Below are 24,068 nucleotides of genomic sequence, written 5' to 3'. Positions count from 1 at the left end.
GTACAGCCTAAAAGGACCATCATAAAGGTAGCATTTTATCTTGTCTCAGTCAAAGTGTGTTAAGACCTTTGCAAGTTTGGCAGGATTTTTACATGGGCACATTCATTTATAGAATGAGTGAAATGTCTGGAAAATTAGAAATTGTGAAGCAAAATCCTATTGACCAAAGGCATTATTCCTGTCAGCAAAGCCAGGGTGTGAATTGGAATCTGAGTCTTTCCTTGGTGGTGAAAGAAAAGCCTTCTGGGGAGATTTGAAGTGGAAGTTACAGTGTTTCATGTCAGTCTGAATTGTGAATGTGTCTGTGATACATGCACAAATGTCAGCTGGAGGTCTGAGAGCAGCAATTTCACACAAAGATAAAATCATAACTTGCTATAACTTTGCTTGTGATCAAGAGTAGTGATTGCAATACACAGAGGGTACAGGTGATGATGTCTGCAGGTTTTTCAAGCATCCCACTGCTCCAGAAAATAAATTCTTCTGGTAGCATCACTGAAAGCCCAACAGATAATTGATATTTCAGTGTCAAGTCTGGAGTGAACTTTAGTCTTCTGAAGTGACATTAGTGCAGTACTGCTGAGCTTCCCACTCCTCGGGCAGGTTTGTGGTATCATATCCAAATTAGAGACTGCAGCTTATACAAGCCAATGTGTACTGTCATTATTCTGGTATTTTTTGGAAAATACTGAAAGAGGAGAGGAGAGTATCTCCTGTTGAGTCATCAAAAACTGTCTCTACGCAGCCCAATTGCACTTGGTCATGATGACAGTTTGGGTCTAGTGGTGTTATTTCTTTATCTTTAATGTGCTGGTGAATATAGGGATGCATTTTAGGCTGGTTTTAGGAAGGTTACGACAACAAAAAGGATGAAATTGCATTATTTATAGTTTTGTTTGTTGACAGGTTTCACCAATTACATGCGGAGTCCATCGGGGGACATATTCAATCCAGAACATTACCAAGTGAACCAGGACATGAGCTACCCTCTGAGTCACTATTTCATTACCTCTTCACACAACACCTACCTCATGGGAGATCAGCTGATGTCCCAGTCCAGGGTGGACATGTATGCATGGGTGCTACAGTCTGGCTGTCGCTGCGTGGAAGGTAAAGAGCAAAATGGAGCTGTCAGTGGGCTCTGTAGTCTTGTTTCTCCTCTCTGAGAAAAAAAATTGTGACTTCTGCAGAAGGCATGGTAATGGAGAAGAGGAAAAAGCATGGGAAAATGGTGTCTTCATATAGAGCAACAAAATAATGTTGCGATAGGATGGACAAATTTTCATGAGTATGGAAATAAGACAGACATTTGAGGAGTGGTGGTATTGGTAGTGAGGAGAAAAATTGTAAAACTCCTGTTGTAGAGAGGATGCTGATGCTGGGCAGAATGCACTGGTGCTTGTCCTACCTAGCCAAGTGTGTGACAACCAGACTGGCAAATATAGCAGAGCTTCTGCCACACCTAAGAGGAAAGTGGATATTTCTGCTCAGGGAAGCATTCTGTGAAATGGTGACAGTCTCTGCAGTGACCAGGAAGCCTTTTTGTGCAATCCCTTCTGATGCTTGTGCTGCCTTCCTGAGACATTGCCTGTTTCATAATCATCTTTTATGTTCCGACCATCGAAGTGTTTTCAGAGTTTTTCAGAAGGCAAATGTGGTTTGCTCAGGTTGGACTGTGGATGTGCCATTGGATGCTTCAGAGGAGTTAAACATTTCATGGAAATATGATAATAGTATAAAGTCAGGCAAAATCCAGGGTGGGCTAGGAATGACCAGGTCTGGGCTTGGCCTGTGGTGTGAGCAGCTTGGCTGAGAGTCTCTGCTTTCCTTTTCAGGTTCAGCAGGAGCACAATGAAAGCCATACTCTGTCTTCTCTCCCTTGTCATAAACTCCTCAGCACTTGTTAAGAGTTTCTTTGTTGGGGCTTTCTCAAACAGTGGGAACAGCATGTTCCCAGCATGAAGTCAAGGCTAGAAAGTTCCTTCCCAGGAAGGATGTTCAGCACAGTGAGGAGGGACATGCAGGGTAGTAATGAACCTGTGCCCTGCTTTGGGGACACAGCAGGCTGGGCTGCTGAAGGGAATTTCAGAGTCTTATGGTCTCCCACAGACTGTGGCCCAGGTGTTCCTGTTCTGATGGGTGTCATTGTTTCTGTCCTACAGTTGACTGCTGGGATGGGCCAGATGGGGAACCAATTGTCCACCATGGATACACCTTGACTTCCAAAATCCTCTTCAAAGATGTGATTGAAACTATCAACAAATATGCCTTTATCAAGAATGAGTATGTATCCAGCCTTCCATCCTTTGAGTCTCAGGGCTATGAATGGGAGTGTTCCATGGCATCCTTGTACAGGGAGTGAAGATCTGACCTATTCCAGATTTCCAGACAGAATTTGGAGTTGTTTTCTGGGAGGAAATCCTTCAGATCCTTCAGAAGAAAAGGCAAAGCTGAGTAGGGACGTTCTGCACAAAGGTGTGGAGCTGGCTTTATTGAGCTTGTACAACACCTGAGGCAAAACAGGTTTTGCCAGTGAATGTTTTTAGTGAAGGGCTGACTGTTGAACCATTTTGTCTCTCTGGATGTGCACTCTGGTGCTGCCAAGTCTACACCTGGGTGCTTCAGGGATAGGAAACAAGTCAGGGAATAAAGAATCCAAAGAGATTGTGGACAAAGTAGTGTTTATCAGAAAGAGGTTATTTTCCCTACAGGTAAATTGCTCAGAAAATCAGTATTATTCATGGGAAGTTTCATATACCTTGGCAATTACTGTTCTCCTCCTCCACAAAGTCAAAATGTGTGTGCCAACTTGTGTGATTTTTTTTAAAGAGAAATTACTTTATTGCTGTAAAAATTTTCCAGTAGCTCTCCTAAAACAGCCCATCTGCCTTTACAAATAGAGCTGAACTAGCACTAAATTTTCAGACCAGGTAAACCTCTTGTGAGCCTGAGATTTTTTGCAGTTTGCCTGAAGTCATGCCTGGTGTGGCTGAAAGCCTAATTTTTCCTGATGAGGAGCTAATGAAGTCCAGATGTCAGGATCAAAAGAATTGATTTTTAATTAATGAATCCCTGATAGTTGAGTTCTGCAAAACTCCTTTATAGACTGACTGTTGTGCTGATCTTAAAAAAGCATGATCTCTAAAGAGAAATCCACCTTCAGTGTGATTTTACATGGCACTGACCACACTGGAGCAGATATTCCACAAATCTTACCTTCAATGAACCAGGCATTGTTGTTCCTTGGCCTCAGCCTGGATAATCAGCAATAAATGAGAACAGTAAAACTAGAACTAGAAACAACAGTTGCTGTCTTTATAAAAGAGGTTTTGTCTGCAGGTTTATCTTTATGGCACTGCTCTGTTGTTAGTGGGAAAAGTCTTCACGCTGTCAAAGCCAAATTTGCAGCTGGTGCTTGTGTCTGCAGGTACCCTGTGATACTGTCAATTGAGAACCACTGCAGCATCATGCAGCAGAAGAAGATGGCTCAGTATCTTACAGAAATCCTGGGAGACAAACTGGATCTGTCTTCTGTGCACAACGATGACTCCACAAAGCTCCCTTCACCAGCAAGTCTTAAAGGGAAGATCCTGGTTAAGGTAAACACCTAACTTAAATAATTTCATAAAAAGCAGACCTTAGGAAACTGGGTCTGGGAAAAGGTTCAGAACAAGTGTCTTCTCAGCCAGTAAGAACCTGGAAAGAACATCCTTTGAATAATTTTGAATTTTTTTAAGAATATGTCATAGCAAGAGCGGCATGCTCTCCTGACTCTGTAATGAATTTATCTTCTAGGGCAAGAAACTTCCAGCCAACATCAGCGATGATGCAGAGGAAGGAGAAGTTTCTGATGAGGACAGTGCTGATGAGATTGATGATGACTGTAAACTAATGAATGGAGATGTAAGTGAAGTGCCCATTTGAATATAAATGTCTGTCAAGGCTTCCCATCCCAGTGAGAGGAAATCTTGTAGTTCTCTGGACTCTGGGTGTGGTCTGATCTTTGAGATTCATCAGAAGTGGTTCAGGTTCTAACCCTTCATGGGGGCAGACTGACAAAAGTGCGTAGAAAGCAGCACCTGTTCTAGGGGTTGTTTCAAGTTTAGAATTTTAAAGAGTAATATCTCATAATTCTTCAGTGCATCACAGTCTGCTTCCCCTAAAATGCAAAAAAAAACAAAAAGAAAATATTCTACTTATGTCAAATTGTGGTCATTTTTACAGAGCATCCCTTTGCTTTGCTGAATGCTGGGCTTGGTTGATTTTTGCTGCAAGGAAAATCTCTGCTGGCTTCAATCTGAAAATCCCTTATTTCTTCATCCTTTTCAAAAGTTCTGTTTTTTGTCACTTTAATCTTCTGGCAAGTTCCACTGCACCTTGCAGAAACAATACAAAACACAGCAAAACCATTTAGTGACATAAACCAGATTGCCTTGGAGAGAGTTTGCATTCTCAATCCTCTCTCCCTCAGGCTATTTCCTAATTTTGTATTATGGATCTGAGCCTTTTCATCTGCAAGAGAAACTTCTTTGTGAATAAGACTACCAAAGGAGAAAAATAATTTCTTGCCTTTTTGAAGTTATTACATGTTAGAATATCACAATATTTTACAGCACCATCTTTGTTATTAACAGTTCCCTTTGCTGAGGTTTACTGATACTTTAAATCTGAGATGTGCTACACCTGGTTTGCTTTCGAAAATGAATTTTTGAAGAGTTCAGAAAATCAGAGCTTGTTTCATGACAAATGTTACTGGGAATTCTTGAGGCCTACTGAGAGAACACAATCTGTCACCCCTTAAAAGACCTGAGCAAAAAAGAAAACCCTTTTTATTTTTAGTTTTATTTCCCCACTTCCCCACATGGGCCATGGTGCACAGAGAGCAGGGAACCAGAGCTCTCTTCCATTTTGCCTTGGATCTGCTGAAAAGAGGATTCTAAAGCATATCCCATCCATTCCACCTATTAGATCCAAATTAGATCTTGCACATATTGTAGCTGAAGGATCAGCCTGAACATGGCATGGGACTCACATGATGCTTTTTTCATCGCTGCTGTAATAGTTTAGATTCTCCAATTTTTCTTTTCCCGGCCAACGCACCAAATAATGTGGTGGGTTTTAGCACTAGCTAAAATCACCAAGGTACTCACTTATTTCTACTGTGAGAAGGGCAAAACAGGCTTAAAACTTAAAAGGAATAAAGAAACTTTATTAATAAGACTACAAGAATAAGAAACCAGAATAAAATCTCCAGAAACTTTTTCTCCCCCCTCCCAACCTTTTTGCTTTCCCAACACCATAGAGACAAAACCTGGGATGGTAAAGTAGTACCGACTATACAATAATCTTTTCATCAGTCTCTGTAGGGAGAGGAGTTTTCTCTTGTCATTCCATGGAGAATTCTCCACAAGAAGCAGTTGTCTCGTTACTTTTCATTTCTATGATTGGCAGCCGCCCAGGCAAAAACTCTGCCATTTCCTCCTCCCATTTTCACACCACTCAGAAGTGTGTTCATGGACTATGAACTCAAGGGGTATTATTTTAAGGATGAGTTATTCAAAGGCAAAGGTTCTTTTACCTGTCTCTGTGATCATCTCTGAGAACAGAGGATTTTTCCTTCTCTCCCTTCAGGCAAAGGATCTTCACCAGCTCTCACTTCTCTCTCTGTTCAAACATCTCATGGGATCACAACTGCTCCACCATCTGCTTAGTTTCATCAATGGACACCTTTGCTCAGACCTACACTTTGAATACTTCATTTACCCAATACTCTTTCATGAATTAAAGGAGTTTTTCAGAACAGTATTGTCCATCTCCATGGCCCTACCAAGAACATTTCAGCTTATTAAAGCATCTCCTAATTCTCCTTCCATCTGAGGTTTGACTATCTCTTACTGACATTGATGTTTCATGTTGTCTTTTACGTGTCGATCGCTACTACTTTCCTCTCTCTGGAGAGGGGATTAAGTCTGAAGGTCTTATCTGTGTAGTGAAAGGGTTAAATCTGGCCCAGGCCACGGCAGGTATTCATGGAGTCGAATTTCAGGTGTCTCTCAGCTCGGCTGCCGCTGGAAGGCAGAGGATGGTTTTCGACCTGGAGACTTCTGTGCGCCGTATCGGCGAGATGTCAGCAGCTGTGGCCCGGCCCAGCTTAGGGCCGAGGGCCCCCCAGGGGAGGGATTCAGCCGCCCCGCTGGAATGGGACCCGGAGGGATTCCCGGGAGGGGCCACAGCAGAGCCCAGCCCGGCCTGGGGCCAGGGGAAGCCCCGCAGCCTCCTTCCCCTCCCCGCCTGGGAACTGCTGGAGTCTGGCCCAGCCCCCCTTCCCAGGCCGCACAGGCTGCGCGGGAGTGGGCCGGCTGCAGCAGAGCTCCGATACTTTTCAAGGATGGAAACAAAAAGAAAAAGTTCCCGGGCTTTGTGTTTTTAAAAGGCGGTATTTACAAAGGTGATCTTAAATTTTCAGTGGTGCAAAATGCTGTCGGTTCTTAGACCTGGCCAGCTATTGGCCCGATCTCAGTAAGAGAAGAAACTTCCAGCAGCGTGGCTCAGAGAAATCACTTACGTGGGTGTTTTCCACTTTTTTTCCTAAATGCCAAACTACCACAACTGCTTTGTTTAATGATTTAATGTTTTGTTTCCAGGCATCTGCTAACAGGAAAAGAGTGGAGAATATAGCAAAGAAAAAACTTGACTCACTGATAAAAGAATCCAAAATCCGTGACTGTGAAGATCCAAACAATTTTACAATTTCCACTCTACCATCCTCAGGAAAGGCTGGGCTGAAGTTTGACAGTAAGAAGGTGAATTTATGTTTAATTGTACTTGTGTTTCATTAATTTACTAAATATATCTTATCTTATTGACTTCAGCTTTGTAGCTGAATTCATGCAGTTAAATGATGATACCAGTTGAACATCACTGTCAGGTACACAAACTATTTTTCTTGCTCACACAGGAACTGGAGCATGAAATGTACTCTGAAATTACTTCAACAGAAAGAATTTGATTTTCCATTATAAAAACTGCTTATGAAAGTTGGGCTCTTTTTGTTCTTCAGTTCTCTATGTTCTATGCATTTTCAGATAATTTAATTTTATATTAACTCTAATTTATATAAATGTACTCAGCCTACAGACTACACTTCATGAAGTTGAGGCGTTTTCATTTTAGACTTTATAATAAGCCACAAAAAGTTTGGGAAGATTGTTCCACACAAATGAAAAACAGTGGAGATCTGCCAATAATAAGCAGGTGTAATAACCAGGGATTAAAACTAAGCTAGGGATGAGAACTGAAAATCAGCTTCCCAAAACATTCTGTGGGGTGAGTTTTGGATGTACTTTAAACCCAATGCTTTACACGATGTATCAGAGAGTTCTTGTGAGAGCCACTACAAACCCTTTAGCAGAGGTATTACCCAGAATAGTCAGTGCTAAAATCTCCTCCTGTTTGTGCTGATATACAGACTGTCTGAGCACTCTGTCTGAGCCTCCTGTGTTCTTCTCTCTTTGGCTGCTTCAGAGTAAACCTGAGGATGATGCGGAATCCGGGGAAGATTTTAGTGCCAGCAAAAGGCACAGCCGGTCTCTCATGGGCAGCTTTTCCAAACGCAAGGTGAGCCCCTGGCAGGGTGAAGTCTGTACCAGATCTTGGATTCTTAGAAGGTTTTTTATTTTTACATGCAGTGGAGAGGAATTTCATAACTGCAACATCTGCAGCACCTCGCTCTGAGGCTGTTCACTGAACAGACAGGCTGTGGAGCTGCTTATCATTGTGCATAACAATACAGATTTGATTTATATGAAGGTCTGAGGGTGTCTAAGATCTAACTGAGAACCACAGAAATTAATTCACACCATTTTTGGATTTGTGCTTTCTTTATAACAAGGCTCAGACCTTGGGCTGAGTTTTTCCCCATGTGCAAATTTTGCTGTAGAGCTGAGTGTTACGAAAGCTGTCATTTTCCATTTTCTCAAAGTAACACACTCATTGGCACAACAAAGCAAAATTGTAGCCAGCTGCTCAAACTTTGATGACACAGTTATGATATTATGGTTTTATTTCCTTCTGGTATACAGAAAAAAGGAAGCAAATTGAAAAAGGCATCAAGTCTGGAAGAGGGTGAAGACGATTCGGATTCTCAAGGGAATTTAGCCAGGAGCTCTGTACATTGCAGCAGGTTTGTTAACAAGTGATTGGACAACTTTTTTGCTAAAATATGCATGCATAATTGCACCCACTAAATGAGTTTGTTTGTGGTCTAGATGTCAGCTTGTTGGCGGCTGCAGGTATGTGACAGGAAAGTGGGGAGATGCAATGTCTGCCACCAAATCACCAGACTGATGTCTTGGTGCTGTTCAGACTAATTAGCAAAGCACAGTGGACCTTTTATGTTTTTTGAGCCCTTACTGACTCATGTTTTTTACTGTGATTTATTTTTAAATATGAAAGTTAACATTTACCCCTTAATATGTGGGAAGTTAATTTGTTTTGTCTTGCTAGGGTAAACCGACAGAAGAAGACAATGAAGCTGTCCAGGGCCCTGTCTGACCTGGTGAAATACACGAAGTCTGTTGGCATCCATGATGTTGAAACTGAAAGTAAGTTGAACGAAAAGTTTGGTGAAAGTAATTGCTACACAAAGAAATGGAAAGGTTTATGTTCTTACAAATATTTTCATTAGATGCAGACTTCTTAATGAAGATTCAGATCATCATCATATTCACCTTCATCATCTTCCCAACCATTGCTCCAATTGCTCCAATTAGCACAGTATCTGCTAATTTGAGGAAAACAGAGTTCCCTCTGAGTGGCATGCACTGAAATGATGCTTGATAGTTAAGGAACTAGTGCTATGTACTTTTGAGAACTTTATCTAGATAATAAATAAATGAATTAGAAGACTACCTCTCATCTCCTCTGCAGTCTCTTCCAGCTGGCAGGTTTCATCTTTCAGTGAAACTAAAGCCCACCAGATCCTGCAGCAGAAACCAGCACAGTACCTACGTTTCAACCAGCACCAGCTGTCCCGCATCTACCCCTCCTCCTACCGAGTGGACTCCAGCAACTACAACCCCCAGCCTTTCTGGAATGCTGGCTGCCAACTTGGTGAGCAGAAGGAAAACTTACTTATTTTTTGTTCTATTTTGGGAGGGATGTTTTAATAGGAGAGCTGGAATCACCCCTTAGGAGACTCTGAGTTCTCTGCTTGTCCAGCTTTGTTGACCATTGAATCCTCCTTGTTACTGTTCCTGGACTGATTACCTTGAACATGTGTCTTACATGCAAGGAGGTGTCTGGTAAATGGAAATAAACTAACTTCTCAAATGAAAGAGGGCTTCAGAGTTTAGCTCTTCTGGAGAGCTTCTCTCCCTAAAGCTGTAATATAAGAGAATAATTTTCCATATTATTTTTTGCATCTAAGAAGTCAAATTTGAATCTGATTCCTTTTTTTAAATAGTTGCACTAAACTACCAGTCAGAGGGGAGGATGCTACAGCTGAACCGGGCCAAGTTTAGTGCCAATGGGAACTGTGGCTATGTCCTCAAACCAAACTGCATGTGTCAAGGTAAGGAAAACCAGCAAAACCAGTGGATCACTGATTGCATGACAGGATTGAGTGTGAGGCCTTGTTACAGTTTGTTTAAAGATGTATTTCTGATGCTAGAAGCAAACGAGCCAGAAGGTATCTGTTATTAAAGTCATGTTGCACTTTCACACTATGGGACTCTTCATTCTTACAGGTGTCTTTAATCCAAATTCTGAAGACCCACTGCCTGGTCAATTGAAGAAACAGCTAGTTCTAAGAATTATTAGTGGTCAACAACTTCCCAAACCACGTGATTCCATGCTGGGAGATAGAGGAGAGGTATGGGACAGCTGGTGATTGTTATTTTGTGATGCAGGTTTATTTCCATACTGGCTGAGCTAAGGATGAGGATTTCACATCCTACAGTTATTGTCAGGAGACCAATAAATTAGGTCATGAACATCCTACATCTTCAGGTGGTTTTCTTCACTTTTAAGCATCACAGCAGTGGTTTGATGGTTTTCCTCTAATTGCCAACACAGTACTTCCAGGAGAAGCAAAAAAAGGGAGATCTTATCAATTTAATAATCCACTCCATAGGGCTCAGGACCAATAATTACCCAGACATTTGTGTACAGTGCCCATACTATAAAAGCGATTTGCTTGGGTTTCATCTTTGTTACTCTTTCTTTTCAATATTTGCTGCTCTTTGTTTTTCAGATCATAGATCCATTTGTTGAAGTAGAAGTTATAGGCTTACCTGTTGATTGCTTCAAAGAACAAACCAGAGTAGTTGATGATAATGGTAAGATTATCTGGGATTTAGGTTTTTTATGACTGAAATGTCCTCTTTCAGGCAAGTCTTTTTCATGAGAATAGGAGTAGATAAGATTTGGTGCCTATTATGACAAAGCACTGAAAATTGGATTTTAGCATTTTTAACGTTAATTAGACTTGGATTTTGACTTGTTTGACTGCATTGGTATAAATGTGCTGATGATCTTGTTGTGAAACAAGACATTTGTTTTCTCATTATGTGTGAGAGAAGGGTATTTTGAACTTGCTGTGGTCAAAGGACAAGTCGGCCAAACCCGGCTGGAAGCAGGGCCAAATTTAGGTAAGACCCAATACTTGTTCCTTGCAAATCCTTGTGCTATTCCTTATGGGAGTACTGGATTTTCCAAGAACAACAATCAATCTGTCAGGAAAACTAGAATGACACTGCAGCTTAGATATTCCTTGGGAAGGCAGACTTCTTGTTTCTTGTGAATGAGATACCTGAAGGCTGATTTCCCCCTTGCAAGGTTTTAACCCCATGTGGGAGGAGACATTGGTGTTCACAGTCCACATGCCAGAGATTGCCCTGATCCGGTTCCTTGTGTGGGATCATGACCCCATTGGGAGGGATTTCATCGGGCAGAGGACAATAGCCTTCAGCAGTATGATGCCAGGTAAGAGAAAGGTGACATCCCAAATTAGTGGGCTGGGATTTTTCCTGTGAAAAATGAAAATTAATGTATCTGCTGCAGAAATTTCTAGCTAGAACAAGAGGAGTTTGGGCCCTGAGTTCTCTGCCTTAGTCAGCTACTGACTGATATGGTGATGAAGATTATATCAATTAACTCTAGACTTTTGGGACTAGATTTTGAAAAAATGGGTAAGATTGTTAAGCAGCATGGGTAAATACTGTGGGCTTGGCAGACTGCTGTACAGAATCCTTACTCCTTTAGTGCTTTTTCCCCTCTTTCTTTACATCAGTTTTTGAAAAAACTCTAGTGTTTTGCTTGGATTTGTGACTATGAGTAGTAGTTTAACACAGAACAGAAAGTTACCTTTCTAATAATGGGATCCATATTATTAAATGCAATTTTCTGACAATTTCCTCTTTCTGTTTTAAGTTCAGTCCTCTTTCACATTAAAGCTTCTTGTGTATTTTTCTTTCCTTTCAAAGTAAAGAAAAAGTTTGTGTTTAAGATTAAAAAAAATCCAGTCTCAGTAAACTGACCTTGGATGAAAGGTTTGCAGTCTTAGTAATGGACTGAAAGTCCAGAGGTGATAATGTGGACAAGTTTAAATTGTGGCTTGACAGCAGCAATAATGGACCCTGGATGAAACAGGGCAGGGCTGTTTTATGAAATCATGACAAAAAATGGGGGTGAAGTTTGAAAGTGGTATGGCTGAGGTACCTGAGTGTGACAAGGTGATGCTTGAGCTTGGATCCTCACTGTGAGAAGGAGTTGGGAGAAACCTGCTTGATCTCTTCTGCTGTTCACAAAAGGAAAGTCTGCAGCTGCTCCTCCTGTGACCTATCCCAACCCTGAGCCAGCTCTGCTCCCTCTGTTTCAGGTTACAGACACGTGTACCTGGAAGGCATAGAAGAGGCTTCCATCTTTGTGCATGTGGCTATAAATGACATCTGTGGTAAGGTGAGTGTCTCTGTGGTGTGCAACACCCTCACAGGAGCTGCCAGGATCTTGTATCACACCAGGGAAGCTCAGTGGGTGAAGGTCCAGGCTGACACTTCTGTTCACTTAGAGTAAAATTTATCTCTGTGCTTGTCATGGTAGCCTGAGATCTTTCTGAATATTCATGGAGATAAAGGCAAATCGTAGGGAAGTTATAAAAGAGATTCCTGCAGTACCTTTTTGAGGAAGCCATAAGGGAAAGTTATTTCATTGCAGCACACACATTTATATAAATAATGTGATTTTGTCCAATCCTGTGAGTGCACCTTGCTGAACCAAAGGTTACACACCTTAACCCTGAGCACTTGTTCCCTGCAAAGCTGATGCTATAAAGGCTCTGTCTGTTGTTTTGGCATTTTAAATGTAATTAAATCCTTCAAGCTTATTTGCTTTCGATTTTTTTTTACCATAATAACTCTTAAAATGCAGAGGAAAGGTGATTCTAGTAATAGTTGGACATATTTACACTCCTTTTCTGTTATTAAGGGTTCGTTTGCTTTGCATGCAGGAAATTAATAACTCTCAAGGAGCCACATCTCAATTTCCACAAAAGTAAAGCCCTAATTTCAGACTTTTCCTAGACCAGATAAAAATGTGACAGTTCCTGTCCTCTCAGTGCAGTGTTCTGTGCTGTTAATGTCAATGAAATTCAGATACAAAGCACCTTGCAAGGCCTTGAGGATCTTGGTCCCGCAGCAGCAAGGTGCAATGTCAGCATCGCGACAGCAGGAGGAGGCATCCAACGGGCTGGGAATGCCCAGGCCCTCCTCCAAGGGGCAATTCGAGCAATTCCTGAACAGGAAAACAGTTTTTTTTAACTGCTAGACTTTAATCACCTCTTAGTTGCTGAACTCCATCAGCTCCCAAGTTGCTGCCCTTGCCAGCAGTGTTTAATGGAAAGGACCGTGTTCATCCTCTGTGAATGTTTGAAGTATTTTCAGTTTCAGCCTCCTCTGGCAAATTCTCTCTCTGTTTAGCCCAAATTTCCTAGTGTTTCATAATTATTTGCTCTTACTAACTTCTTCATGAGTGACTGGCTGGTGGTAGTTTGCAGAAGGGCAACCTGTCCATTTAAACTTTGGTAGTATTTTTGGGACATAGATTTTTTTTTTTGTGTTCCTTGGTTGCTTCTCATTGTCACTGCAGTCTCTCTGGGTTTGCTGGTGATAAGAAGTGATTCTGTGCACTGACAAAATAAAAGGATTTGGAAGGAAAGCCTGTATGTGTTGTGGTTTTGGGTTTTTTTTTGGTTTTTTGTAATTTATAATTTTTAATAAAAACTACTGAAAATGTGGAACATATATTACACATCCCTTTCTGGTTTGGTTTGTCTGAATCACTTTTTGCTTTGATTTTCAGTTAACAGAGTGCTGTCCAAATTAGATTTTTTTCTTTTCTCCTCTCTTATTTATGGGCAGAAAAATCACCCCAATTATCAGCCTGGTTTTACCCATTCTTTATTAATCCAGAGATTCTAATGCAAACATTTACATTTTGGCACTCTTTTATAAATGGAGATTTTCCACCTGCTCAGTAGCTTGGTGTTACTAAAACAGTCTTAGATGTTTTTTTTTTCATCTTAACTTGTCTCTGATATCTCTTTCAGATTGTTCTGTTTCCTGGAAAGGCTGTTCTTTGTTTCTGTCTCTTCTGTGGTCTGCTCATGTACTGCAGAATTTCTTGTGGTTATTCTAGATGTGCCTATCTCTGAGATCCTCCCTCACTGTTACTCTGCCTTTACTCTGTTTGTGATTTCAGTGGGCTTCTCTATGTCAAAAAAGTCTCCTTTTAGAAGCAGAGCGTTTTTTGACACCTTGAAGGTACCCCTCCTGTCTCAGGGAGGTGCAGACACCACCACACACCTGCATGCCTTGAGCTGGTAGCTTCATTAGCATCAATGTTTCCTTGTTAGCATTTTTCGAGCTCTCCAACTCATGGAACATGAATTGTGACATTTGACTGGGTCACTCCTGTGGGGTCATTGACAGCCAGAGAGCCCTCCCTGTGTGAAGCAGATCCAGGATAAAAGTCCTGCCATGCTCCCCCTTCTCTCAGCCTCTCCCTCTCCTGCCTTTTCTCTTGAGGACAATAATTCAAACCCCTTCCTTCACATGAAAAGAGCATTGACAGTGAATCATTTGCTAAATTGTGGGAAAGCCAGTGTGCTGTTTTTCAAGTCTTCTTTAGAGAGTGAAACAGCCCTGTAAAAGCTGGGCTGGAAGCTGAAAGCACGATGTCCTGGATCTCCCTCAAAATTGCTCTCTTTTAATTTTTCCTTCTTTTAAAAGCTTTTTTTCCCCCCAAGTTAACCAAATCTGCCTTTGGGTTCTTGAATCGCTCCATTGATTCAAGCAATAGTGTCCAGCTTAACAAAGCTGCACCAAGCAAACCAGAATAACACCTGGGGCCCTGCACTGCGTGTCACCCATTCCATCAGTGCTTCCCTTTTCTTTTTGGTGGATATTATTTGTCTGTGTTGTTTGTATGACAGTTTTTTCCTGGGTTTTGCAAATATTTATATTGTCTGATGGTTATAGAAAAAAATCGTGTACTTTCCAGCTTGTCTCCCAGTAATCCAAGCAGACTGTTCAATAGTTTGGCTCTCACAGATCTTCCAGTATTTAATATTTGCCTTGCATGGGAAAAATCAATCCCTTTATCATCTTTATCTTATCCTAAATTTTTGATAATGTCCTTCTCACACTGGAAATCGGCATGTGATAACTAAACTTCTGACAATTATAATTCACTAAATATTATTTTATAAAGTAATATTATGAACACTTTTATTGGTCCTTGTGTCAGCCAAATAAACCTTGGTCCCTCATGGGAGCTTGGGGAGGACACTCAGGCTAAAAGCAGCTCTTAGCCCAGGCTCAGTGCACAGGGCAGCCAATATCTGTCCATTAAGTCCTGCACAGCAGAATTGGAAATGCATGAGCATGCACTCAAATGTTTATTTGGGGGTGAAAGACCATTGTAATTTAAATGAGACACCTCTGTGCCATATTTTGGCCCTGCAGAAATGTGACCTCATGTGACATCACAGGGAACATCACTGGAACAGTGCTGTGAGTGCCAGCAAGCATGGCTGCTGGTCAGGTTCTGTCATGGGCTTCTTAAAATGCACTTCCATCATGATGTACTCTGGGTTTATTTGTTCTTGATGCTACAGCTGCTCAAAAGTCTGATCTAACTGGGAAATAAAGAGAACAAAGGGGGAGAAATAGATTAAAAGAGAAATACCCTTCTGTGCTTTAAGTGATCTCTGAGCAAACCAACACTGTTTCAGGCATCAGCCTGCTGCTTGAAAAGTTGGCAAGTACACCTGGAATGTCTGCAGGAATGCTGAAACTCTGTTTCATTGAAATGTAAATCAGTTGTATGGTGGTGGGAAATTCATGATGGTGAATTTATGTGTTTAATGCTTAAATAACTACTGAAGACTATGGAGAACTGTATTATGACACTGACTAACTTCCCTTGTTTATAGTGTGTTTCCTCAGTGCTGAAAACATACACGAGTGTCTTGGGATAAGTGTTGTATGGTAGGAAAAATTACCAAAATGTAATCACACAGGTAGAAATTGAAATACTCAATGATCTTTTGTGTGTTTATAGTTAACTGCTGTTCGTGACAATGCTGAATTCAGTTGAAGTGTAGAACTCCTTTATACTGAAAAATTATTCTATTTTATGGTCAGTGTTTATTTCCCAGCAGTTCCTAGAAAATGCATTTACAACAAGAACATTAAATACACCTGCTTTGGGTGAAACCGAGAAACTCTTCAGCTTTCAGAATGAAATCCTTGTAGACAGAAGTATTTCTTTTTTTTTTTTTTGTCTTCTCGATAGCTTTAATGTTTATGTAGATGTTGTAAGTAGTTACATGCTAGAAAGAAAATGATGACAAATACAGAGATAAGTGTGGCTGGAAAATGTTATCTAAAAACATAGCTTTAAAAAAAAAAAAGAAATGTGTTATTTTGGAAAGCTGCTGTTAGTGGTTTTTTTTCATTTTTAATGCCTGTCCTATTTCTGGGTTAGTTCTCATGCTGATGGTAGGAATATAGCAGGAGACTCTGTATGTGAATGATCATTTGCTCATGAGTTCCTATGCCCAGAGGAAGAGCCTTGCATTTTTTATAAGGGATTTTTTATATTTTTAATCTTTCTTTATTTCTTTTGTAGGCCAAACAAGCTCTAGGTCTAAAAGGGCTATTTCTCAGAAATCCAAAGCAGGCCTCTCTGGACAGTCATGCTGCTGGGCAGCTCCATCGTAAACATTCCTTTAGCAGCCACATCCTGCGACGGACAGCCAGTGCACCCACCAAGAGCCAGAAGAAGAACAAGAAGGGCTTTCCTGAAATTGCTTTTGATACAAAGGACAGCAGCTCTGCAGGGGCTGGAGAAGGGCGGGAAGTGGAAGCTGCCTCCCAGCCTCGCTTTGTGCAAGAGCCAGAAAGTACTTCCCCGTCCCCAGCTCCCCGAGACGGTGCCAGTGGGGAGGCACCTGGCAAGGGCTTGAAAGGTAAGGCCCAGGGCTCTCCCAAAGGGCCAGGGCAGAGCTGTGCCCACCCCAGGGCTCCTTTCAGTGAGCCCTTGCCCAGGGCACACAGGGTGAGGCTGCAGGAGCCCCAGGGCGAGAAGCAAAGCGTCTTCGCCCGCTGTGCCATCAACAGCTCGGGCAGGATTGGAGTGGCCACCAACTGCATGAAATGCATGATTGGCTCCAAAGAGAGCCCTGACCCAGAGGGGCCGTGGAGTGACCACACTGGCAGGCCCATTGCTAGAGACCCCCTGCACCCTGGGCAGACCAGCAGTGCAGAGGAGAGGGTAGAGCTCAGAACCTGGGTTATCAGAGGGCAGCCCAGGCCACACTCAGATTTGCAGCCTTGCAGCAGCCCTGGAACTGCAGATGATCTGACAAGGAGCACTCAGTATTTTGTGACCCCAGGGAAGACAAGTGGTGATTCTAAGTGTCACGGAATAAAGGCTCATTCCCGGCAGTGGTGGCAGTGCCCATCAGGTGGCAAGTATGGAAGCACTGTCAACTTGGTTGCAGCCAGCAATGGCTCTATATCCTCAAACTCCAGCAGTCTAGAAAGCCTTGGAAGCCCAGAATTCCCCAAGCACTGGTCTGAACCTTCTCGAAGGCAAGTGGGCACCCTACAGAGGGAAATGAATGCCTTGTTCGTTCAAAAACTGGAGGAAATTCGAAGTAAATCCCCCATATTCTTTACTGGTAAGACCAGATTTTCTTCACCCTTCTCCACTGTAGATTACATCATTGTCTCAGCTTCTGCATAGAATTCTTACTTAGAAGCTCCTTTATGTTGTTTGGCTGTCAAGAGGTCTTTTTTTTTAATTTTGTCAATGACAAAAAACAAATCTGCATAAATATTTTTATTTTCTTTTTTGTAGATGTGTCTGGTTTAGATTAGTCCTTGCCATGCCTAGTTAACCATCTGCGGTAGTGACACTGTCAGTAGTCCATAAATGTTGGGATTGTTTGGTCAGGGTTTTTGTTTCCTTGGTTTCCTTAGTGAATGTGGTATGATACTAAGTAAATTTTAGGATCCAAACCAGAGCATTAAATGAGATTGAATATGGAAAACCCATATCAACAAACAATATTTCCATTTATCAGCCTTTGTGTTCCACTGAGGGATAACCACATCAGGAATGATGTTTAATGTGCTCTCTTATAACAATAAACCTGTTCCCTCCTCAAAGATCTTGCAAAATCACTGCTGTCAGTCCAGGAATTACTGGATGGAATTCTCTGCTCTGGAGTGTTCAGGAGACCATATTTTATAAACACAGCAGCCCATTCTAGTCCTAAATTTGTATGCAAACATTTCTGCTGTACTGTTAGACACATTCCCTGGCTCTGAAGGCAGAGCTGCGCAGCACTGAGCAGCAGAGTGTGTGATATGCCAGGTTGGGCCACTCCTGGCATTCCCCACTGCAAACCAAAATGTGCCCACTTAGAAGAAAATTCCTAAAGCTGCAGTATTTTGTGGTTGTTTTATGCCAGAAACAGGAGTGTGATCACTGGGTCTGTGTGACTGCACCTGTACCGTGAACTGGGGGTTTGTAAAGATGGGAGATCAAAGCAATCAAAGGATCTTTTAGTAAGAAAAATGGCATTTTTCCTCTTGACTTGGCTGGCATGGGAGAGTAGGAAAGAGATTTTGATAAGAATTTGCTGCTTCACAGAATTGTAAAGAGACGGTAAGAAGTGCAGCTTTTGGCTGTGACTGAAAGAGCTCCTCTTCAAATCCTTCACCTTCCTCATTAATTGTCCAAGAAATTTGATGATTACATTTTCAGGAACCGTGAAGTGACTTTGGTGCCTTTCCTAAGATGTAATCCGTTTTTTAGTAAGATTCTGACTGCCCTCCTATAGTGGGCTTCTTTGAAAGCCTCAAACAGCCTCAAACGAAATTTGAGATATCTTATTTATTTGACCAGTTTAATCTGGTTGGGTGTCTGCAATGTACCTTCTATTTTTTTATACCTTCTTTTTTTTTTTTTTTTTAACATATTTTTCCAATATCTGCTTTGGGCTTTTAGGAAAATACCAGGACAATGGGAGGGGAGAAGTTTGCTGGTTCCCGTGTCTTGCAGTTAATCCAAAGCAGCAGAACTCTTTCTATGACTAAATTATTGGCATTGGGCTTTTCACAAACTCTGAGTACTGTGACATATGAAACCATTTCCCATTATCAGTGCCAGCTCCCCTGCCAGCCCCCCAAGTCACTAAACAAATATTGTGATATGCTTGAAATTTGATTAAATCCATCTGACTTCCCAAGCATGGAATCGGCAAACCCTTAAAATGATGAAATGGTGCCTTGGACTGACTGCTGCTGGTCCAGTGACAGCCCCTCTGTTTGCACAAACAGCTCCCTTTCCCATCCTCCTGCAAGGCCGTGCCTTGGGCCAGGAAACCAGGGAAACCAACTCCAAGGCTGCACTTGGGAATTGGTATTCTGCTGGGGGAAGTGAGCCCCTGGGATAAGGCAGGAAACTATAGCTGGCCCATTATGGCATCAGTGTTACATTTTTCAGTGATTTCCCTTCCAAGCGTGCCCCAATCTTTGCTGATGGATAGCGAGAAGGAGAGTTCATAAGTCTGATCAGTTCTGGGCTCTTCTGGACACTCCTTCAGACACTGAGAGTCTGGAATGTTGGATTTGGATTATGGGCACACATGCCTGATTCCCTTCCAACGCTACCAGATAATGCAGGACAGTTCAGCAAAGAGCTGCTCCCATCCCTGAGTTCCTGCCCTGGGCTGGAAATCCTGGTGCCAAAGGAAAGGCCTGGTATTCCCTGGGCAGGTTCTGGGAGTGCAGGTGATGTTTTCCATTAGGAGAGGGCTTTGGAGGAGTCCGACTTTCTCTAAGCAGCCTGGAAGGTGTCATTTCCTATGTCAGGGTACTTGAAACTTGATTTTTAGGGCCCTTTCTGCCACAAACCACTCTGTGATTCCATGATTCCATGATTCTGTGATTCCATTCCCCTGTCCAGTGGAGTGTGTTTCTTCAACACTAATAAATATTTTCATTCTTGTGTGATAAAAAAAAATTAACTTAATATCTGTCCATGTGTGGATTCCATTGAGTGCTCTGGTTGGTCAGAAATTCTTAGGATCCTACAACTATGTGTGAATATTCCTATGTCTCCTTTCCCTCCCACAGCACTAATTTATCCTGTTATCTGCACCTGCCTTCCCTGCATTAACTGGATTTTTCCTCTGTTCTGTCCTATTATTCTACATGCACACTTTCTCTCTAGTTAAGAACTGAAAGGACAAGCAAGTCAAAGGTAATGTCTGCTGAGTGTCCCTGATTCGAGCACCCTGTTGCCTGTAGTCCTGGCTTCTGTTTGTTCGCTACCCAATAATTACCTGCTTGTGTACCCTTAAGATTGTGGTCTGGCTTAGTGGTGCTTTATTAGTTCTGGAATGCATGTCTGCACTGTGCTTTGGAGATAACGGGAAATAATATTTTTGGCATGATTGCTTTGGCTCCCAGGGTGCAAGTGATAAACATTGCATAGAATGGAGCATTTTCTCCAGGTAATTGGTGGCTGTAGGGATTCTCCAGGGCTGCACTCTCAGCCTGCTGTTCATGACCCATCTGTCTGCAGAGTTTTTTTTAAATAGGAATTACCAAGTTTTTTTAAGAAGAATAAAGTCTGCTTAAAGCTTTTATTTTGTTTTTAAAAGTCCCGTTGCCAACATTCCACTGCATGTAGATAATTTATAATCTGCTCCACAAGTCCTGTGCTGCTTCTCTTCTGAGTGGTTGGTTATTGGGATCACATCTGCTGGTCAAACTGGTGTTTTGATTATTGTACATGCTCCGACTGTGCTCTGATACCCTGACCTGTTTGAGTGCTGGAAAGAAGGAAAACTGCAAAGCAAGTGGTGCTGGACGGTGGAGGAAGCAAAGTTGTCTTACAAAAGGGGACACAAAGGGCAAAAAATTCTGGGTACTGTTGTTGTTTGATAAGAAAACCAGAACAGTCACATGGTGCTGCTGTGCATGGACTGAGATTTCTTCAGGTATTTGTGCAGCTAAAACTGAATGCGCAAAATGTTTTGCTGCCTTTGGCCAGGCATTTGAAATCACAAGTTATTTTTAAAATCATGATTAACATAGACAACTAGTACCTTGAAAACAAAATGGCAACACATAAGGAATGAATCTTAGTCTAAGCTGTCATTTTTAAGAGATAACTAACCCTGTATCTCTGTTTTTCTTGTTTCTTTTTCTTTTCATGCCTACCAAGCAGACATCTGCTACTTCTCAATCCAGAGGTCAGTCACTTCTTTATGCAGCCTAGAAACGATCACAGAAGAGCCTGTCCTTGCCAATGAGAAGCATCACTGCAGCCTTCTCTTCCCTCTGCCTGTTACCCCTTACAGTGATTCTGAGGAAGGATCTGGGTCTGATCATTCCACCGAAGCTCCATCAGAGGGAAGCAGCACACCCAACCAGCCTCAGGAGCCCCTACCCTCCAGAGAACAAGGAACAAATCTGGCTGCAGAAGACCAAGGGCAGGATGCCCCAAGAGCAGCTGACACAAGTTTAGTAGCCCCAGAGGGTGAGAGGACAAGTGTGGCAGAATGTCCCACAGAAGGAAATGGCTGGACACAGTGCAGCGAGGCTGAAGATTGGGGTGGATCAGCAGCACATCCCCAAAAAGCCAGACTGGTACAGGCAGCAGGTCACAGTGCTGGCCAACCTGTAGGAAACTACCAGAAGAAAAACAACCAACCAGGTCAGGTATTAGCAGACATGAAAAGCACCTCTGAATCCAAAGGGCAAAACCTGGGTGCAGCAGCTGTTCCACCCCAGCAAAGCAATGTCATTAACAGCACACAGGCAGATTCTCCCCAGAAAGCCCAGGCTGCACAGGCTCTCCCTGTCTCTATTTCTCACATGAGCTCTTACACGTTGGCAAGAAGGGCAAAGAGTGAAGGACTGAAGACATCAGACTCCTCAGCCTTAATAAAAATTCCAAGCAGCCTGTCTCCAGCAGCTGAAGTGTACTTTGATGCCACTGTCAATGACCGGATCTGGAGCAAGCTGGACTGCGGCAGCCACCGTGACAGCATGTCCTCCTCGTCCAGTATGTCCTCCAATGACACTGTCATTGACCTCTCTCTCCCCAGCCTGGCTCGCAAAAGCCTCCCGGACCTGGGCATCCGCCATGACAGCCTGGAGCCCCTGGCCATCAGGAAGGGGATGCGTCCACGCTCCGCCACTGCCTGCAGCAATGAGATGCCAATGGTAGGCAAGAGCAAGTCCAACCCCAACCTGAGGTCTGGTCAGCTGCCAGCTGATGAGCTGTGCCCCCGGCCCCTGGCCAGGAGCCCTCAGGACGCGTTCTCGTCCATTCCTAGAAGGCACACCTGGAGTAGACTCTACATGGAGAGTCTCAGGCAATCTTCTAACAAATCCAAAGTGCATGACATGGTTGGGAATAACCAGACAAAGTCCAAAAGCCTCGGGGACCTTACATCTGACGACATTGTATGCACTTTTGAGAGCAAATACCGCAGCATCAGCAGGAGCTTCGTCACCCGCTCCATGCGAGAGCAGCGCCGCTCCTCGGGCCTGTGGCCCTCGGCCAAATCCCAGGACAAACTGACTGAGCAGCTGAAGAAGCTGACAGCCTTTCAACAGGAAAACGACATCACCTCCCCGATCAGCCTTGAGCCCAGTGAGTCGGAGGAGGAGGGAGAGAGTGTTGGGCTGCTGCGCCGGTCGTCATCGCGCAGCCAGAGCCGCGTGCGCTACATTGCCAACAGAGCACGGCAGGCCCAGGAGCGGCAGCGCCTGCAGGGCCGGGCACAGCTTGGGGGGAGCCCCATTGAGGAGAGGGGCAACCCTGAGGGTGCCTGCAGCGTGGGTAGGGCTGGCTGCACCGACCCTGCTGCCCACACCGCCCTGCCATCCTTGCCCAAAGCCCAGCCTGAGAGTGGGGCAGACACCGAGGTGTTCTTCATGCTCAGACTGTGACCCTGGCAGCACTGGGCACTGTTTATACTCCTGTCACTGCAAAACACAGTGTCCTGAGAGGCCCAAAACATCCTGCCACGGCTCGGTTCTTCCTGGCCTTCCCTTGAGGCCTTAATGTCATGACTCCAAAAGAATAGATGAGGATTCATTTTTAATTGCACCTTGCCCAGCCTCCAATTTGGCCTCCTTTGTCTGTGACCACTTCTTGCATTTGCAGTTTGCTCTTGGTCTTTACTAATTTCAATAATTCTTCTGACAATAGGTAACCTTGATGTTTAATAGCTAAATGCGATGCTAACGACAGCTAAGGTAATTTTTGCTCTTACAAATCATGGATCGATGTAAGGAGGCTGGACTTAGAATCACATTTTATTTTCTGGAAGAGTTTGAGGCCTCTGAGGGTGTGAATTAATAATGTAGTAGATACAGTCCATCTTCCATCGTGGACCTGCTTATCTTGGTGAAAATTCATATTTCCTCTTTGAAGAAGAGCTCTCTTGTTCCAAAGCAATGCTTTTATAAACCCAGCCTGTTTATATATCTCTTTATATATATCTATATCTCTATATATACACCTGTGTGTATGCAAAGATATGTCTGCACATGTATGTACACATGCACACTCTGAAACTGAACTGTGACTGTTCCTTGTCTCTGAGGGAATTGAGACAGGAGAGAGAAGGGAATAACTAAAAATAGACAGGAAATATCTTCTGACTTTACTTCAGAAATGGCTATGAAGCATGTTAGTCTTTTCTTGAAACAGCACTGTCTCTTATGGTATTTTAACAATGCTGCTGTACATAGCACTTTTTGGATTAATTTGACTATTTCTGTATTGCACTGTCATGCAAAATTTTCAATGATATGTTTAAAAAAGAGAGATATTTAATTTTTTCAGATAGACATATTTAGAATTAAATAACAACCTAAGCAGAGTAATAATTTTTCCTCCCCCTTTTTTTTTACTTTTTATTTTTAGGGATGTTGTCATGTGTTCCTCCAGTCCCCAGTTATGATGTCATTTATTATAGATGTACATTTTATCAGTGATATACAAGAATATTTACTGAGATGAATTTTAAAGAGAAGTAGAGGTTTAATTTTATTTCAGGCTGCATAGAGTCCTTATTATTGAAAGGATATTTTGCCTTTCTAATGATTCTTTTGTGTATATTGCAAAATTTAAAAATTTGTTTGTAAAACCACCTTACACTATTAAATTAAACATATTCAACCTTCCAGCTGGTGACTCTTTATCTATAACACAGCACTGGGGTTTGTGATACACAAACATGGTTATTCTATCTGCTTTGTTTTTCAACTTCCTTTGTGGATAACATTAATTTTACTCTTTTTTTCAGAGTGGTGGCCAGTGCAGACCTAAATCAGATTTTCTCAGGTTCTCCAGAGCATGTGCAAGGACTGACAGAGACTGACATTCTGTGGTGTGAGACACAGCACAGGGGCTGGGGCAGAGCCCTGGCTGTGAGGACGAAAATTCTGGGGGAACTGGTGGAATTAGTAGCC

At 42.6% G+C, this 24,068-nt stretch overlaps 1 protein-coding gene across 1 annotated transcript in view; it reads left to right on the top strand.

Moving 5' to 3' along the window:
• The window catches only part of PLCH2 (phospholipase C eta 2), an 80,075-nt gene extending 56,334 nt beyond the window's left edge, over nt 1-23,741 (top strand). The window contains exons 12-27 of the mRNA XM_088066486.1: nt 907-1,110; nt 2,163-2,283; nt 3,428-3,599; nt 3,796-3,903; nt 6,645-6,803; nt 7,525-7,617; nt 8,082-8,182; nt 8,506-8,603; nt 8,929-9,111; nt 9,464-9,571; nt 9,747-9,871; nt 10,253-10,337; nt 10,837-10,983; nt 11,879-11,958; nt 16,189-17,242; nt 20,806-23,741. Of these exons, the coding sequence (XP_087922612.1) occupies nt 907-1,110; nt 2,163-2,283; nt 3,428-3,599; nt 3,796-3,903; nt 6,645-6,803; nt 7,525-7,617; nt 8,082-8,182; nt 8,506-8,603; nt 8,929-9,111; nt 9,464-9,571; nt 9,747-9,871; nt 10,253-10,337; nt 10,837-10,983; nt 11,879-11,958; nt 16,189-17,242; nt 20,806-22,538 (4,571 nt within the window). The 3' untranslated portion in view covers nt 22,539-23,741. The remainder of the gene's footprint in view (nt 1-906; nt 1,111-2,162; nt 2,284-3,427; nt 3,600-3,795; nt 3,904-6,644; nt 6,804-7,524; nt 7,618-8,081; nt 8,183-8,505; nt 8,604-8,928; nt 9,112-9,463; nt 9,572-9,746; nt 9,872-10,252; nt 10,338-10,836; nt 10,984-11,878; nt 11,959-16,188; nt 17,243-20,805) is intronic.
• Nucleotides 23,742-24,068: the final 327 nt, after the last annotated feature.

This window comes from Pseudopodoces humilis, chromosome 24 (genome assembly GCF_049639895.1).
Source record: "Pseudopodoces humilis isolate 2021_Gansu_Grassland_sample_001 chromosome 24, ASM4963989v1, whole genome shotgun sequence".
Lineage (NCBI taxonomy): Eukaryota > Metazoa > Chordata > Aves > Passeriformes > Paridae > Pseudopodoces > Pseudopodoces humilis.
The sequence above is the reverse complement of the archived record's forward strand: the minus strand, read 5'-3'. Positions and strand labels throughout refer to the sequence as shown.